General features: G+C 41.9%; 1 protein-coding gene across 15 annotated transcripts in view; it reads left to right on the plus strand.

Moving 5' to 3' along the window:
* The window catches only part of DTNB (dystrobrevin beta), a 219,178-nt gene that overhangs the window by 64,602 nt on the left and 135,557 nt on the right, over positions 1 to 19,019 (plus strand). For all 15 annotated transcript variants that reach the window (XM_029938167.1, XM_029938175.1, XM_029938162.1 and 12 more), the window contains 2 exons: positions 3,864 to 3,969; positions 7,971 to 8,137. In XM_029938167.1, coding sequence (XP_029794027.1) covers positions 3,864 to 3,969; positions 7,971 to 8,137 — 273 coding nt within the window. The remainder of the gene's footprint in view (positions 1 to 3,863; positions 3,970 to 7,970; positions 8,138 to 19,019) is intronic.

Here is a 19,019-nt window from a genome sequence, read left to right on the forward strand (position 1 = left end):
GGTCTCTGCTCAGTGGATCAGCAGCTGTTAAAACGATTAGAGATGAAGACCTTGTAGCAGAACAGTAGTTTTTTTTTTAAGTTAAGTGAAAAAACATTATATATTTTTCTTCCCTATGTACATAATTACATAGAATCATATACACATTTAGAGGGAAAAACAGAAAAATGAGAATTGTGGGAAGGATTTGTGCTTTAAAAATAGGGAAAAATTTAAAGAATGTGTTCAACTCAAGGATAGAAAACAAAATAAAGCAGCAAAGGAGAAAAAGAGCTAACGTGTCTTTCCACAGTTACTTACTCGGTCACAGGAGTTTGAGCTGGGACGTCCATCTCAGCAGCTCTCAAGCACTTTGGTCTCAGGCCATCAAACTTCCTGGCCTCAGGACCTCTTTGCGATAAAAATTATCGAGGACCCCAAGGAGCTTTTGTTCATGTGGGCTATTTCTATTAATTTTTCTATACTGGAAATTAAAATTGAGAATTAAAGATATTGTCATTTAAAAATAACAATAAGAAGCCTGTTACATCTTAAATAATATATTTTTATGAAAAATAGCCATATATTCCAAAACAAAAATATTTAACAAGAAGAATGCCATGGTTCTACATTTCTGCAAGTCATTTTAGTATTTGGCTCGGTTGAAGATAGCTGGATTGTCCTATCTTCCTATCCATTCAGTCTGTTGTGATACGTTGTTTTGGTTAAAGGATAGAGAGGAATCTGGCCTCCCGCAGGGAGGAGCTGGGAAAGGGAAGAGTGCGTTAATAGCTTTTCCAGATGGCTGTGAGAGTGCCGCCTCTGCAGCGCTCCCTGCACACCTGTAAGAGGGTGAGCTTGAAAAGGGCAAATAATGTTTGAGAGTCCTGTGAAAATATTTCTGGCCTCAGGGACTCCTTGAAAATGTTTTAGGGACCGACAGGGCAGCTTCGGAACACACTTTGAGACCTCCTTAAATGGGCATCGGACTTCGGCTCAGGTCATGGTCTCACAGTTCATGGGTTCGAGCCCCGTGTCGGGCTCTGTGCTGACAACTCAGAGCCTGGAGCCTGTCTTCGGATTCTGTATCTCCCTCTGTCTCTGACCACCCCCTGCTCATGCTGTTTCTCTCTCAAAAATAAAAACCATTAAAAAAAAAAAAAGAACTACTGCTCTACCCTTTGATAGATGAGAAAACTGAAACCAGAATGTTCAGCGATTTTCCCAAAATCACATGGTTTATTGAAGACAGAGTCCTGGGACACACTTCTTCTGGTTTCATTCCTCGTGCTTTTGGAGGACTTCACATTACAGTGTGACCGCAGAACAACGTTTGTAGATTGACCCTGAGCGTTTCTGTCAGGGTCTTCTGAGATGTCACATATAATTGTTCCTTTTCATCTCGAAGGCTAAAACAGAAACCTCCGTGATTGGTGAGTCAAAACTTTTTAGAGAAAGTAGCATTTGGTTTATAGGTAGACTTATAAAAATTAATTTTAATGTTAGATATAAAATAATAACTTAGATATAAAATATAAAATACTAATTAAAACGTACATTTAATTTTTGATTACTACCTTTTAGTAGCTAAAAAAACCTCCTAATATCTTCTTTCTCAGTAATGTTACGTGGACACTTTTCATTTTTTTGGCTTTGTTACCGTTAATGTGCATATCCGTTATAAAAGGCATTTTTCTACATCTGGACCTCCATTCAAACGTTTGGTGACTTTCCAGTTTTGTTTTTCATGTTGTTCACTCATTCCTCTGAGACCCACTGAGGTCTCAGAAATGTTAGGGACTTGGATGTCTGAGATGGAAAACACTTTGGGAAATTTTACTTAGCCTAACTGAGTAGGTCTTTCTCAAACTTCACCCACACACAGGTATCTATAAAGGGCCTTCGGATGACAGGTTCTTACTCTCATCACCCTCATCCGGCCCTCTTGTTCACCCCTTCCCTCCCTCGATTCAGTGTTGGCCTCCAGTTTTCTGTCCTGGATCTGAGGCTTTCCTTCATATTCCTTCCCCTCTTTTGAGTTTTTATTGCAAAAGCCTTTCTTGCTCCAGCATCTTCTTTATCCTCTGCTTTCTGTTCCCTATTTACCAGTTTCTTTTTTTAAAAGCTTATTCTCAGTAAGAATGATCTCCAGTTTACATACAGTGAAACTGAGATTTTCATAGTTGCCCAAAAGATACACAGGTGAGTCTGCAGTGTCCTGTTGGCATGACGGAACCGTCACCGTGAAGGTGTCATGGTGCATCAGACCCAAATGCTGGAGGCTGCCATCCCGACTGACCACCACACACCTTCACTTCCTACTTCCAATTTGTGGTGAACAGATTAGTGGTAAAAATCACTTGTTTTATAATACACTGGCAGAATCTTTGAGTCAGCTCTAATCAATTTATTTTTTTTCCTTCCTGAGATAAAGTATTTTAAAGTTTTATGGGGAAACACTCCATTTTGTATACCCTGTTTTTCACTTCAAGAAAAGGTGGTGGGACTGAGAACATAGTAACTTGGGAAAGAGATGAAGCTCTGGGTGCCTTTGGGGGCCTTCTGTCCACATGCTCCCCGTCCTCAGTCCCTGCCCTGCCTTTGAATGGTGGGACCAGGGCTTAGAGAAGCCCTGCTTACTGGGCCTGCATCTCCTGCTCTCCTGTGTCCACACTTTTGTCTCTGCCCTTCCTTAGGAATAGAGCTGGCAGTGGGGCCTTGGTGTCCAGGGTACAGTTCTAGAGCTCTCTCATCTAGCTGTACGTCACTCTCCTCTTTCCTCCTGTTTTCTTTCTCTTTGGAGCAGGAAAGGTGCTTTGTGGGTTAGAGGAAATAAGGAAAATTCATTCATTTGAAACCTTTAAATAATCTGTTCTATCTACATTTCATGACTATTTTTTCTGAACTGTTTTCTGATTTTCTGTACCCAGTGAAATATAATTATACCAGTGTTTCACATACAGTGTAAACTTCGCATGTATTTGTTTAAAAGAGAGAGATAAAGATAGAACAGAAAAATGCAGCCTAGCTAAGGAGATGCTGTAACGGGCGTGGTGGTGATGGACATTGGATGTTGAGGCTCTAATTTCTTCCCTATCGTAACTGTCTTCGTGACTTGGTCAAATTACTTTATAATTCTGCCCTTTATTTTTTTCTTTCTGTATAAGAAAGTTGTTAAATGATGTTTGAATGTTTGCCCCTCACTTTAGTATTTATTTAGCAATAGCACATCACTGTTATAAAATGCTGGAGGTAGGGTGAACAATAAATGGAGTAGTTCTGCTCTCACTGATTTTTAGAAACTATCTATTTATTTATTTATTTTGAGAGCGTGAGAGAGAGCGCACATGGGGGAGGAGCAGAAAGAGAGGGAGAGAGAAACTTGGGGCTTAATCCCACAGTGAGATTATGACCTGAGCCAAAATCAAGAGTCAGACACTTAACCAACTGAGCCGCCCCAGCGTCCCTCACTGGTGGTGTTCTTTAATACGGTGTGAGATCCTGTTTCCCTGGCTGGTTAATGGAAATAGTAGCTTGAAGGGCACCCGAGTTGCAGTCCTGGCTTTGGGTCTGATTTGGGTAGGATACAAATCATACAAATGCGCCTTTATTTTCTCATCTGTAATATGAAGATAGTAATAATACCTAACTTATTTACCTGATGGAATTGTTTTAAGACTCAAAATAATGTATGTGGAAATGCATTTGAATATTGTAGTGACATATAGTGTGTTGCAGTGTCTCTAGTAATGTAAAGTAGTATTGTATTTTGCTATAGAATCTCACATGGAATTCATTACAACTTGGTTGGGAGAATTCTAGGTCAACCTAATTTTGGAATTCATTAATAATATAAAGTGTGTTTGTTTTTCTTCTCTTCACAGAAAAAGATAATGCTAAATATGTTTTTAGACACAATGATGGCCGATCGTCCCCCCCAGTGCCTTGTCTGGCTACCTCTCATTCATAGGCTTGCCCATGTCGAGAATGGTAAGCAGAACTTCTGTCGTCCAGTTTCCTGTGCTGTAGGAAGTACATGAACGGATAGTATTTGTAATGTCCTTAGCTATTACCATTCAAAATGATAATTGTTTATTGTCACTGTCATTTGAATTTGTGATTTTAGCTTTCAAAAGAGGGATTTCTTTCTTAAGTTTCAAATTTATTTATTTACATTTTATTTTTTTAATGTTTATTTTACTTTTGAGAGAGAGACAGAGACAGAGCATGAGCAGGGAGGGGCAGAGAGAGATGGAGACACAGAATCTGAAGCAGGCTCCGGGCTCTGAGCTGTCAGCAGAGTCCAATGCGGGGCTTGAATCCACAAACCAGATCGTGACCTCAGGTGAAGTCAGACACTTACCCTACTGAACCATCCAGGCACCCCGAGGGATATTTATTTCTTAAAGAAAAGTAGGGGAGGGGGACTTTTTACTTAGGGTAAGAAGAAGTAGTAATACCAGGTCATAAAACTTTGTGGTTCACACTCTAGGCTTTCCCCCCTGAGATTTCAGGTGGCGGTTTTCTACTTGAGCCAACCTGATCTACCTGTGACTTTCTTTTTTTCCTTTAATTTATAAAACTCATAGTTCTAAAACATTGAATATATGCAGTATCTTCCACTGAAATGATAATGCTTTTAGAATGGTTTAAAGGAGAGTAGCTACGATAGGATTTGGTACTTCATACATCTTCACTTTCTTCCTTTACTGTTTCTTACCTTGAATTTCTCTTGGTATTTTTTCCAGGAATTTGATTAAATCTGTTTGGCTTAAAATGATAGTTATCTCTTAGTAACTTCTTAACTTTTTTCTTCTGTTGTTATCCATTTATCTCCTTGTTTAGGTTGTCTGAGTTTGTTAAAGGAAAGGCTGAAATTTTTATGTAATCTGCCTCCTTCTTCTCCAGGCTCTTGCCTGTATCTTATTTCATAAAAGAGAATCAGTAACAAGTGGGAGGTGCTAAAAAGCAGAGTCCTTTTTCTCTTTATAAGAATGAACTCGACTTCCACACTCTTTTCGTCTTCTTTCTGTCCTGTCCACAACTTTTGTTTTTAAATCTCTCGGCCTATTGCCCCACTGTGGCTTCAGTTCACAGATTCCTTAGATTCAGGATTATTTTCTTAAAGGTCTAGAATCTCTTGACTAAACTAAAACAGTTAAATAATTTTTTAACAAGATTTTTGGATAGAGAGTTATACTGTTAAATTATTCTAGTATTATTAGTTCTTTTGGAGGCAATACTTTTAACCTGAATTGTTTTAGTACTTTCTTTTTTTTTTTTAATCTTTAAAAAATGTTTTTATTTATTTTTGAGAGACAGAGAGAGGCAGTGCGAGCAGGGGAGGGTCAGAGAGAGAGGGAGGTACAGAATCTCAAGCAGACTGCAGGCTCTGAGATAGCTGTCAGCACAGAGCCTGATGCGGGGCTCGAACCCATGAACTGTGAGATCATAACCTGAGCCGAAGCCGGACGCTTAACTGAGTGAGGCGCCCCAGTACTTTCATATTCAATTTGTTTTCATGAAACCATTTTGTATTTGCTATACCAAATAGAATCTTTTTTGTTCTGATTTTTGTTATCAATGTGAACATTTTATTGTGACTTTGTATACACTGTATTACTTATTGACTACATTCTTATGAGGTTAGTGATATTTTTCTCAGCAACAGAGGAATAGTATGAACTCATTGAAATATCTTAAAAATAAAACATGTTATCTATCACAATAACATTTAGCTACATATCTTATTTTTATGGTGGGAAGTAAATTCTAAATTATGGTATTTCTATATGGTATTTTTGTTGTTGTTTGGGCCCTTTCTATGAAATTCATCCCTGGGATCATATTGAAGTTACTATTTTTAAGGATAGATATCTATTTGCTTAAGCAATAGTTGCACTTTTTCTATTTTATTAATCCAAGCATATCATATATCAGAAGATACAACATGATGTGTTCTTCTGAAAAGAATACTTTTACCAAAACCTCATCTTATCTGTAATGGACTCAGTAAACTAGATGATCCTTTCCTCGTTCTGGCTCTCTCCTTCCCAGCTGGGCAACCCCTTACACTATCTCATAGAAGTATGGCTCTTGACTGGTGTAGAAGAGAAGGAAAAAATAATAGAGACATACGTGTTCAGCCAAGGTTATCAGAATGTACTTGATAACTTAATATTAATATACATGTGTTATTTAGTATTAACTGAAGATTATTATAGAGTTATAAATGCTGGTGTGCTGATGTTGACTATGTGGACATTCGCTTCCTACTGATTTGAGAGTAGTGTTCTCTGGTGGAACTTTACTAGGCTGCACAGGTTTAATTTGGAGCACAGATTCTTATTAGCACTTTCATTATTCCTAAGAAATATATTGATGACAAAAAGCTTGAATTCCTTAGAGGATGTATGTCCTTTGGAGTGTTCATTCCCGATTTTATTTCGTATAGTCTTTAATGATCTTATTACATTGTTTTCCTCACCAAGTGCACGCTCTCTCTCTCTCTCTCTCTCTCTCTCTCTTTTGAGTCTTGGTGTACATTTTTGGAAACAGGACCAAAAATCCTTATTATTTTTTTTTTGAGAGAGAGAAAGAGGGTGCAAATGAGCAAGGGGCAGAGGGAGAGGGAGAGAGATGCAGGACTCCCCTGAGGGAGCTCTAGCTCAACTGATATGGGGCTTGAACTCACCAACTGTGAGATCATGACCTGAGCCAAAGTCAGATGATTAACCGACTGAGCCACCCAGGCGCCCTCAAAAATTCTTATTCTTGAGATAAGATTGGAATGTGTATACATAGTGCTAGAAAGTTATTCAAATGAAGATTTGAATACTATATACCTCTTTCCTATCGACTTCCATTTCTTGAGTTCAGAATTGGATTGCCAGAGGGAACAGTTATGTTACCAACACTTAAAAGAATAAACAACTGTACGTACTAGGCAGTTACGCGTTGCCCACTTCCCACCCGGTGAGCTGGACGCTCGGGCTGTCAGAGATCCCAGCAGTCTCTGTGCATCCTGACTGCTGCTAGGCAGGTTTTCATGCGGCGAGGTGCTGTGTGAGTGCAGAGGAGGGTGACAGGTTCCTGAGTTGCCCTTCCTCCAAATCACTGCCACTTCGTTGGTCTAGAGCACTTTATTTTACTGTTCTGTTACTCGGAACTCTTAGCTAAAACTAACATGGTAATGTGTCTAGCCTTACTTTTTTACCAGTAACCGCTTGTGCCCAGGTATGTGGTAGCATTTAACTCTGCCAACATTTGAAGGCCTTCAGTTGAAGGTACTGTATAAAATACCATTTTCCAGTAACAGTGACCTGTAACAGGCCGTTATAGGTGTTAGTAAAGGAAACAAATATCTGTATAGCTGACAGTGATAAATCGCTTAAAAAAGCAGCAGGTTTGAAAAATAAATTTTGGCCTGAAGGCTTCTCTCTTCTTACATATTTATCTGGATTTTGAGAAGAATGAGTCTCATTTTAAAGAAATTGGCTATTTTCTAATGTGGATTGGAGTGTAATATTCTTTTCTTGAATGTTTATTTATTTATTTTGAAAGAGAGAGCAAGCGAGAGCACATGCAGCACACGAGCAGGGGAGGGGCAGAGAGGGAGAGAGACAATCCCTGAGCCTCCATGCTCACAGTGGAGCTGACAGGGGGCTCGATGTCCCCACCATGACCTCACAGACTGAGCCTATATCCAGAGTCAGATGCTTAGCTGACTAAGCCACCCGGGCACCCCTGGAGCGTAATATTGTAACTTGAAAAGCCTTCCTCATTTCTTGTCTTTCCCCTTTATTCTAGTAAATGGCAGATTCAGCTAACCAGGAGACAATTTAGAATTTTCAGGTTTAATTTTGTTTTCACCTTTGCTTTTTTACATCAGATTTGGTTTTCCACTGTATTAACTTTGTTCTCCAAATCAAAATACCTTCTTTCTCTCTCCCGTGCCCCACCCTCCGTGCCCTGCGTCTGCTCCCCGCAAGTCTTCCATCCCGTCGAGTGCTCCTACTGCCGGTGTGAGAGTATGATGGGCTTCCGGTACCGGTGCCAGCAGTGCCACAACTACCAGCTCTGCCAAAACTGCTTTTGGCGTGGCCATGCCAGCGGCCCTCACAGCAACCAACACCAGATGAAGGAGCATTCCTCTTGGGTAACTGCTCTGTGTTCCAGTCTGTGTCCCCCCCGGCTGTTAGCCTTTATCAGTATTAACCTTTATCAGTAACGGCACCAGGCTGGTCTCCTGACCGATGCCTAACAGATAAGGACGTGGTGCAATCAGACCCTAGAGCCAGCGTTCGTGATGGGCTGCAAGTATGTTGCGCTTCGTCACTTGACTTTAAAAGCAGAGTTTTGTAAGTTCCAGGAGATAGAGATGTTATTACAGTTGAAATGGAAAAGTAAGTGGAAAGTGTCTCTTAGTTTAAAATTGTGCAAGGGATGTTCCCCCAAAACGTACTCTCTGAGCTTTACATAAGATTGAAAATTCTTTTCTTAAAGCATATTTTCTTCATGTCTGTAGGGTTTAAATGTTGCAAAGAAAGTTGCATGAAATAAAGGGGTTAAATTTTTGTCTCTCTGAAGTTGGGGAAATACTGTATTTTACAGCTGCCACATCATTGTCCTTATTTGTAAAGTCTTTTAAATAACAATACTTGGGTGGAGGTTGATGTATGATTTTCCTATAACATTTATAAATCACGTAACAAGCTTAGCATCAATCATTTTTCTTCCCTTCTCTCAATTTATTTTCAGAGTTTTAAAAATGGCATATTTTTAAATGTGTATTTTTGAGACAGAGAGAGAGAGAGAGAGAAGGAGAGTGAGCAAGAGCATGAGTTGGGTGAGGGGCAGAGAAGGAGGGGGACAGAGGATCCAGAGCAGGCTGCGAGCTGACCGCACCGAGCCCAGTGTTGGGCTTGAACTCATGAGCCATGAGATCATGACCTGAGCCGAAGTCAGATACTCAACCAGAACTGAGTCACACAGGGACCTCCACCCTACAAATGCCATACTTCTATTTCCAAAAAACTGTTTTAAAAACTTTTCCCTCTGGTTTTCATTTGTTGATTGGTTGGCTTGCTGAAGGGTAGAACAATATAGAGCATCGTAAGTATAATTCAGAATTTAAGTTCTTACCCTTGGTCATCCTACTGGACTTTAAGTATTTAGAAAGCTTCAATAATCAGGGTCCCCCCCCCCCTTTTTTTCTAATTAGCCTTCTTAAAACTCAACCAAGAACAAAAGCAAGTAAGTTCATATCAGGGATTTGTTAAAAAAAATTTTTTTTTCAATCCACGTGACACTTTACTTCCTACATCTCTGACGTGTTAGAGATCATTTTTGTTTTTATCAGTTAGGTTTTTAGTTACACTTAACCATAAAAGTTTTGTTAAACTGAGCATCCTATCCTGGGTTTTGTTGTGTCGTCAATTCTAGTATTGTTTTGGTTGAGGAGTGATTATTTAAAATTTATTAAACAAGCAAAGGAAATAAAAAGATAATGTAGTAGTCTCCTCCCTTTTTCATTAAATAGAGATAATTTATAGATTTTTAAGTTGTTCCTTTTCCCTTTCTTAAAGTACAAGGGTCACTTGGTGGTAAATGTTTTGTTAATGTTTTTCCCACTGTTTTTTGTGTAGAGTCTAGCTCTCAGCACTGAGATAGCTCTTTGCTCTGTTACTTTTTGTAATGATTGGATTCACTGGGATGTTTCTTTTGACAATTCTCATCTACATGTCCGGGTAGAGAATGAGGAAGTTGGGGCTCCTGGGTGGCTCAGTTAGGCATCCAACTTCAGTTCAGGTCATGATCTCACAGTTCATGAGTTCGAACCCTGCATCAAGTTCTGCTGACAGCTCAGAGCCTGAGCCTAGAGCCTGCTTTGTATTCTGTGTCTCCTTCTCTCTCTGCTCCTCCCCCCACTTGCACTCTGTTTCTCTCTTCCTCAAAATAAACAAACATTAAAAAAAAGAGAGAGAATGAGGAACTTGTTCATCTTAGTTTGAACTTGCTCATTTAGCTAATTTATAACCCTTTTAGAAATGGGAATTTTACAGTTTTTAAAGATAAGTGACTGAATATTGCTTTATTATTTACAGAGCAGTTTGTCCTGTGCTCTGTTGAATTCATTTCATTGTGTTAAGGTGTACATAAAGTACAGAAATCACAAGTGAATTCTTCTATTTCTGCTTGATTCTCATAACACTCTAGTGTAGTGAGTCATGTCCCCATTTGCCGTTATTTTTATTTCAGCTCTGTTGTTTATTTTATTTTATTTATTTTTGTTTTAATGATTTAAGATTTCAAGAAGAACCATGGATATAGGCATGCATCATTTTGAAGCTGCTATCTGTTCTGAATTTTGATGAGTATGTGCATTATGTGTGATCGATGCATCCTGGTAAAGTTTTTTTTTTAGCAGTGTGTGTGTATGTGTGTAACTTATTTTCAGGATTAGAACTCTGTATGTGCAATACCCTCGCTCTTTGAGGAAGATCTGAGTGAATTTTGAGACTCATGTGGGTAAAGAAGTTTCCACTAACAAAAAGATGTGTAACTAATAGTAATTTCTTTGACACTTGTCACTGTGTTTATACTAGTATTTGAATAATTATTTCTCTGTGTTCACTAGGGACAAATTTAGTGTGCATTAAACAAGTTTGTATATGAATTTGCATTGTAGATTTGATAGGCGTTATATTGGTGCTTGGATGTTTATTTTGATTTTTCCAAAAGTTTGTTTACTGTTTTGTCTAAGTAACTATGCAATGTAATTCATTATTCTTTCAGGCATCAATCCATTCATTTGACTTTATTTTAGAAAAAAATGTCACATGGTGATTTGTCTGTGCATTCACTATTCATTCAAAAGATATTATTTGAACTCCTACACACAGTAGGCATATGAGGTACATCTACAAACAAAACCAGACAAAGATTCCTGCCCTGTGGGGCTTGAGTTTTAAGGGGTGTGAAAGAGACCAGTAGGGCTCACTGACATTGCTCTTTTGCCATGTTTGCTGGATGCACATCTGGACTACATTTCTCAGCTTCCCTGTGTCTAAGAAGAACCATGTAAATAGTAGTCACCAGTGGAATGTGAACAGAGTAGTCTGTGCCTCCCCACAATAAGACCATTAAGAGCTGAGGGCCTTTTCTGTTCTCGCTGCCAGCTTAGTGGGGAGCACCTCATTAGGACCCAGAGGAAGATGAAACCATAAATGAAAGGAAACCGGGTCCTTGAATATCCCGCTAACCTGCTTGACTTTGATGGAGCAAGAGGGAGACTTTGTGTTAAGCTACTGAGGTTTTAGTTTTGGGTGTAGTAGCTGGTGTTGGAAGTAGAGTTCTGTTAAAGAAAAAGCTTGAGATTTGTGTCATTGGCTTAGCAGTCAGGCAGCCTGAATGAGGACACCAGCATTGGAGGTGGGAGGACAAGAAACCTGTGTTATGCAGTGGTGACCATTTGGGGAAATTTGTCGTCCTGGATAACTTAGAAGGCCGACTTCACACCACCTGAGCTCGGGGTCAAATGTTGGAAAGGGATGAAACATGAGTGTGTGTTGACTGTCTTTTGTTAGGTATTGTAAGAAAGAGATGAACTGAAGAAAGAATTGTCTAGTTTTTGAGCAAAAAGTGAAAGGGAACAGGGAAAGTTCTGGCAGTTGGAGCAGGGACAAGAAAAACAGATTGCTGGTAGACCCTGGAGAGCACCAGGGGAGAGCTGAGAAAGGCTTCGAGCAACAGAGGCCCAGTGAGCCTTCTCAGTCAAAGAAGAATGACTTAGTTTTATGGCAAAGATCAGATCAGGGCATGAGTTCCCGTTCTTGGCTGTTCATCAGAATTGCCCTCACCTACATGGCTTCTGATTTAATGGGTCAGAGGTACACGAAACCTAGACAAGACAGTTTTTAAAAAGTTCCCTCAAGTGATTCTGTCGTGCAGCCAAAGTTGGAAACTGCTGACCTATTGTTTCATATGGTCTCCAGGTGGCTTCTGTTAGTTCAAAGCAAAAGGAATGGAGGCGAAGACATAAATCAGGCTTAAGAATTATGTCCAAGAAAGGACTTTGTGTGCAGTTACTGGCACATGAAACTGACTGGAATCAAACAGATCAAAAGCCTCCTAAGTTTTTAAGGGACTTATATATTGGCAAAGGAACCAGGAGCCTGCATTTAACAAGCCCCTGACTATTTGAATTGTAAGGCTACTTTCTGAGGACCCAGAACTTGCTCTGGAAAGAGGTGGGCTGTGAAGGCTGTGCGGCCTCTCGGGAGGGCATGCCAGAGCCCACTTTGCCAAGGAGAACAGTCGATAAGGAAGAACCTTGTGCTGTGCTCCTCCATGTGTGTTGGGCCTGGGGAGGGTGGGCATGGAAAGTCTGCCCGATCCATTCATAGGGGCCATCATTTGGAGCTACACATGATCCTGATGAAGAAGACTGTGATAGACCCAGATGTCCTGGACTTGTCTTTAGATGCACTGACTGGATGGGACTTCACATTTCCTTTTTGGAGAGGTTTGAGTGTGTTTTATTTGTAAGAAATGGGAGGAAACAGATATTTTGTGATCAGAAGTACTGACCTATATCCGTGTTTTGCTTTCCTTCCTGGACCTGGACCTAGATGATCTCGCCCATCCTGCTTGCACCCTGACGGGGCCATATGACTAGTTCTCACCAGTGGGATTTGTTTGCAGGTGATCCTTGTTACTTCTGGGTCAGGGCTGTTTAAAGCAGATGTGTCTTATCCTCTCTTTACCCTTCCTGCTCCCACTAGACATTGGCCACATGGAATGACCTTCAAAGGAACTAGTAGAGGCAGACACCCTTAAATGAAAGGGGGCTGGGTACCTGGTAGATGGGTCAGAGCCCCTCTGCCAATGTATACTAGACTTGCAAATGAGCAAGAAATCAGAAAGCAGAATCTGGAGTACAGGGTCATAGAGGCCTTGGTGAGAAAGTGAGATTCGAACAGAGTCTTTGGTGTCTGATAGTAGACATCTGGGGAAGAGGAGGCATTTTCAGCATGAATCCTGCAAGCAGGAGTGTGCTCCTGAGTTCAGGGAACAGCAGAGAAGGCTATATGGCCAGAGTGAAGTGAGTAGGAGGAGGACAGAGGGTCACAAGGGCCTTGCTGACCATAATTAGTATGTTGGCCTTAACACTAGTGGAATGAGGAGTCTTTAATTTCTTTTAGGAGAGAGGGAGAGAGAATATGAGCAGGGTAGGGACAGAGAGAGAGAAAGAGAGAGAGAGAAAGAGAACGAGAACATGAGCAGGGGAGGGGCAAGAGAGAGGGAGAGAAAATCCCAAGCAGGCTCCAAAGTCAGCACAGAGCCTGACACAGGGCTTGATCCCAGGATCCCGAGACCATGACTGGAGCCTAATTTAGGAGTCAGGTGCTCTGGGTGTCTAGATAGTTCAGTCACTTAAGTATCCAACTCTTGATATCAGCTCAGGTCATGGTCGATTTGTGAGATTTGTGAGATCGAACTCAGTGTTGGGCTTTGTGCTGAGAGTGCAGACACTGCTGGAATTCTCTCTCTCCCTTTCTCTTTGCCTCTCTCTCTCTCTTAAAATAAGTAAACACTAGAAAAGAATAGTTGGACGCTCAACCAACTGAGCCACCCACGTACCCCAGAATTTGAGTCTTTATAGAATTTTGAGTAGAGGAATGGCATGGCTTGATTTATCTTTTAAAATGATCAGTCTGGATAACTTGTAAAGAGTAAAGTGGGAGGAAAAGATAGAAGCAGAAAGACCATTTCGGGAGAGATGATTGCAGTAATCGAAATAAGATAACGGTAGGATGGTAGCAGTGGAGGTGGTGACAAGGGTCGGACTAGGATTTACTTTGTAAATCTGCCTAATGGGTTGGATGTGGCTTGTGAGAAGACAGGAGTGATGATTTGTCCTCAACAGCTAGACGGATGGAATTGTCATCAGCTGAGACAGGACAGTGGATGGACTACATGTACAGGTTAGGACTGAGAGTTCACTCTGGGAATTCAGTTCAGCTGGTTTTAAGTTGCTTACTAGAAATATGGAGTTGTTGAGTAGGCCATTTCCTATGGGTCTAGACACAAAGAAGTCTGAGATAGAGATGTCCGCTTGGGGGTCATGGCAGCGGTTGACATTTAAAGCCATGCGACTGAACAATAAGTACCACGAAGTGAGTAACTGGAGCTAGAGGAGAAAGGAGAGCAGAGAAGAGGAATGAAAACTGCCCTCAGGGATCATCATTCAGAGACCTCAGAGTAGAGGAGCCTGTGGACGGTGACGCAGGGTGAAAGCCAGAAGAGGGTGGTGTTCTGGAATATGTGTGAAGGGGGGTTTCAGGAGGAGGGAGTGATTCTCTGTGTCCAGCGCTGTGACAGTCAGGGGAGAAGACTGAGAAGTGGTCCCTCATCTAACAATGTGGAGGTGGTCTTGCAAGCACCGTTTCTGTGGAGTGCTGGGGACAAAACCTGACCCACGTGGGTGCAAGAGGGAGAGGGTAGAGACACGGAGACAGAGAGTATAGACAGCTGTCAGTAAATATCTCTTCCTAACATTTGTTTTCCTTTCCTTTCCTTCCCTTTCCTTTTCCCCTTCCCTTCCCTTTCCTTTTCCCCTTCCCTTCCCTTTCCTTTTCCCCTTCCCTTTCCTTTTTCCCTTCCCTTTCCTTTCCTTTTTCCCTTTCCCTTTCCTTTCCTTTTTCCCTTTCCCTTTCCTTTCCCTTCCCTTTTTTCCTTCCCTTTTCCCCTTCCTTTCCCTCCCCTTCTCATTTGAGAGAAAGCTCAAGCAGAGGAGAGGGGAAGAGGGAATCCCAAGCAGGCTCCACGCTCAGTGCAGAGCATAATGTGAGGCTTGATCCCATGACCCCCGGATCATGACCTGAGCTGAAATCATGAGTTGGATGCTTACCAACTAAGCCTCCTAGATGTCCCCATAAGACTTTTTTCTAATAGTTCTTAGCAGGATTTTAGGAGACTCAATTAATCTCACTTCCCTTTTCCCCCACTCACAATTGCAGCCGGGAGTTGGGCACATGGTAGTCTGTTTGAGAAGGTGGTTTTAACTGTGAGGAAGTAATGGACTTACCAGTAGCCCCCGAACTGGGTATGAGCCAACCTAAGGTGGGCCTTCCCAGCAGGGAGCGGAGCCTGGAAGCTCGTGGCTCTGGGCGCAGAGAAGAAGGTATGCTTTCTGGAGAGCTTGCAGATACCAGCAAACAAGGGAGGGAAAGAGGCTGTGCGAGCATGTTCATTACTTCTCTAGAGCCCACCAGTCTGGTCCGAAGAGGGAAGGGCAGAGAGTGACCTGGTGGGGTCCTCCAGAGAAGGTCCTCCACAGGGAAACAAGACAGCAGGCCATGTAATCAGTATTGATTTTTATATCCCAGTTTGCAAGGATATATTTGTCATCTTCTCTGAGGTTCTTGGGTCGTATTTCAAGTAACCTTGCCATCAGGAGGCCTGCGTGTACAGTATTTCAGTTGCTATAGAATAAGCCACCCCAAGACTGGTGACATAAAACAATCATTTTATTACAGCTACGGGTTTGGAGTCAGGAGTTTGAATAGGGCAGAGGGGGCTGGGTTTTCTCTGCTCCATGACTTCCGAGGCCTTTGCTGGGTGACTGAGATCCAGGGCGGGGGGTGGGGTGGGCGCTTCTTCACTCGCTTGGCCAGTGTCTGCCCTGGGATGCTTAGGTAGACTGGAGTCACCAGTGTGGCCTCTGAACGTGCCCTGTGCTTTCCACAGCATGGTGGCGGTGTTTTCAGAGAGCGTCCCTGGAGGAGGTGTCTGGAGAACTGGTGTTCCAGGAGTGCTGGGTGAAATCTGTCAGGCCTTTCCTGCCTGGGCTGTGGAAGTGACGCAGCCGCATTCCGCCAAATTCTCTTGGTTACAGGATCAAGGCCCTAGGGCCGGTCCAGCTTGGGGGAGGGAGAGGATGCTGGTGGCAGTGGTGGGGGTAAGGTCCCATCACAAGGAGCATGTGTGGTGTGGTGAGTGATGTTTGGAAATAATTCTTGGCCTATAGTTAATGCTCAGTAAGTATCTGTTACGTGGATGACTGGAAGGACATGCAGACAAGTCTGTCCAGCCGTGCATGCAGTCTGCCGCTTGGGAGAAAGCCTGACGCCCTGAGCAAGGATTTCTGTTAAGTGGTTAATTCAGCCAGAGAGACTATCCTGTTTTTCTACTAAGTTATACTTTTTAAAAGAGTACTTTGTTAAAATAACTAGTATAATATTTACTGGGAATTTTATTCCCCTTATTTAAATGATTCAGATTTGAAGATTCTTTTAAAGTATTTCAAATATAGTGTTGTTTTTAATCACTGTTAAATGATCTTAACCCTGACCTTCATTTTCCTTGGTTGAGGCATACATGCTCTTCTGATTTACTTTATGCATCCTTCCCTCTCTTCCCTCCCCCTCTTCCTGCTCTTCTTCCTCTTCTTCCTCCTCCTCTATCTCTCACCTTTCACTTTCTGTCAATTACTGTGAATATGTGTAACATTAGGTGTCCACCTCGCTGGCATTAAGCACATTCATAGTATTGTCCAGCCAGCATCGCCATCTGTCTGGAACTTTTCCATTTTCCCAAACGGAGACTCTTAACGCTTTCTGGATATACGAGGAAGGCTAGAAAGAAGCCATTTCTTGGCATTCCCTGTGCCTGACATTCAGATCTCTGCTCACCCTGGTCTTCACTTTACCAAGAAGTATTTGACTGATTTCCACTTGGCAGGAAGTGGGTGTGTGTTTATCCAAATACACTTGCAGCACAGCTACCATTTGTTGGTTGAGTGCCTCAGAGGCAGTTACGTAATATGTGTGGAAATTTCACCTTTCTTCCCAGCAGAGGGCAGACTCCACCTCTGAACAAAGTTTCTTCTCTTCAAAATCTATAAATGAGGAAGTACTTGGATTTGTTTAGCAGTGTGTTAATATTATTGCTTCTTTTTAAAAAAATAAATATTAACAGGCAACACACATATGTTTAGTACACTTGTTTGGGCATTAGCGAGATTAAATCATTTACCTTAACCGCGCAGGGCATATGCTGCTGTCATAGACCAGGACCTTTGTCAGAAGCCGTATTTAATTCTCATGTGACTGGTGTGGTGTCCTCACATCTCGTGAATTCTGAGAGAATATGCATTCAGTGAGAAAAAGGTATGCCTCTTGGTATGCTTCTGCCCAGTTCCAAATAATCACACCATAATTAAATAACTCCTTTGTACATAGAGTAAATCTAGGCAGGAGGATTTAAAATTTTTTAAAATTCATTTTTAAAATCCAAGTGCAGTTAACATACAGTGTTATTTTAGTTTCAGGGGTACAATATGCTACTTCAACAACTTTATACCTTACTCGGTGATCGTCTTAAGTGTCCTCTTGATCCCCCTCGTCTATCTCATTCATTCCCCCCCCCCCCGCCCCCATCCCCCGCCCGCCTCCCCTCAGGTAACCACCAGTTTGTTCTCCATAGTTAAGAGTCTTGTTTGGTTTGTCTCTTCCCCTCCCCCCACCCCGTTCATTTGTTTTGTTTCTTAAATTCCATGTATGAGTGAAATCATATAGTATTTGTCATTCTCTGACTTATTTCACATAGCATTATACTCTCTAGATCCATCCATGTTGTTGCAAATGGCAAATCTCATTCTTTATTATGGCTGAGTAATATTTCATCATATCTGTATACTGCATATTCTTTATCCATTCATCTATTGATAGGCACTTGGGTTGCTTCCAAAATTTAATGGTTGTAAATAATGATACAATAAATGTAGGATGTGTGTTATCCTTTTGAATTAATGTTTTTGTTTTCTTTGGGTAAATACCTAGTAGTGGAATTATTGGATCATATAAGAATCCTATCTTTAACTTGTTGTGGAACGTCCATACTGTTTTCCACCGTGGCTGCACTGGCTCATCTCCCACCAACAGTGCATGGAGGTTCCTTTTTAGGAGGATTGTTTTTTTCAAAGGTACAGGGCAATATCCCTCCTTGTGGCAAGTTAGAGCATGAGGTAAGACAAATACATGAAGACATTCCAAACAAAATCTGTGAGTGGGGCATTGGGCTAAATGCCCACTTGTCAGAGGAGCTGCTGAAACCACGTCCACATGGCGCCCACCTCGTTTTCATTAGTCACTAGCACCATTGAAGCTTTCTGGCCTTACTCTTTTGCATGGGCCCTCCATTCCCATTGTGATCAGTTGGTGATTCGTTGCCCACCCCCACCCCCGTCCTTCCTACAGCCCTCCACGTCTCAAGTACCTTTAGAACTGCTGCTCCTGGGGCACCTGGGTGTCTCAGTCAGGTGTCTGACTCGATCTCAGCTCAGGTCATGATCTCACAGTCATAAGATTGAACCCCAAGCTGGGCTTCGTGCTGAGTGTGGAGCTTCCTTGGGATTCTTTCTCTCCCTCTGCCCCTCCCTGGCTTGCACATGCGTGCTCTCCCGCCCCCAAATAAAAACACTGCTTTAATCAGCAAGTTGCCCTCACTTTTACTGCTTCTTGCAACATTTCTTTCACCCCCTTTCTTAATTGAGGTTGGCTGTCCTCTGGAAGCTCCCCTTCTCCTGCCTCCTTTTCAGGTGGTGGCTATTTATTCTCTGTGGGTTTTAAGGGGTTGGGAAGTGAAATTGTTGTTAGGGTGGCTGTATAATTTATCATGCAAAGCAGACTTACCTGACAGTGAAAGGGGGCACTATTCTTTATGCAGGGACGACATTCATGAGCTGGGATTTCCTGGGTAAACTGTTCATGGACACTGTTTTAGTGTCCTGTTACTGCATAATAAATTACCGCAAAGTTAACAGCTGAAAACAGAAATTTGTTATTTTAGTTTCTGTATGGCAGGAGTCCAGGCAATGACATGCCTGGATTCTGTGCCCTGGGTCTTCCTGGGCTGAATTCAAGGTGTTAGCTGAGGCTGTGGTTATCCTCAGGACCGGGGGTCCTCTTGCCAGCTCTCCAGTTGTTGGCAGAGTTCGTTTTGTTGCAGACGTGGTATCGAGGTCGCCATTTTCC

The sequence above is a fragment of the Suricata suricatta genome, chromosome 4 (assembly GCF_006229205.1).
Source record: "Suricata suricatta isolate VVHF042 chromosome 4, meerkat_22Aug2017_6uvM2_HiC, whole genome shotgun sequence".
In the NCBI taxonomy this organism is placed as follows: domain Eukaryota; kingdom Metazoa; phylum Chordata; class Mammalia; order Carnivora; family Herpestidae; genus Suricata; species Suricata suricatta.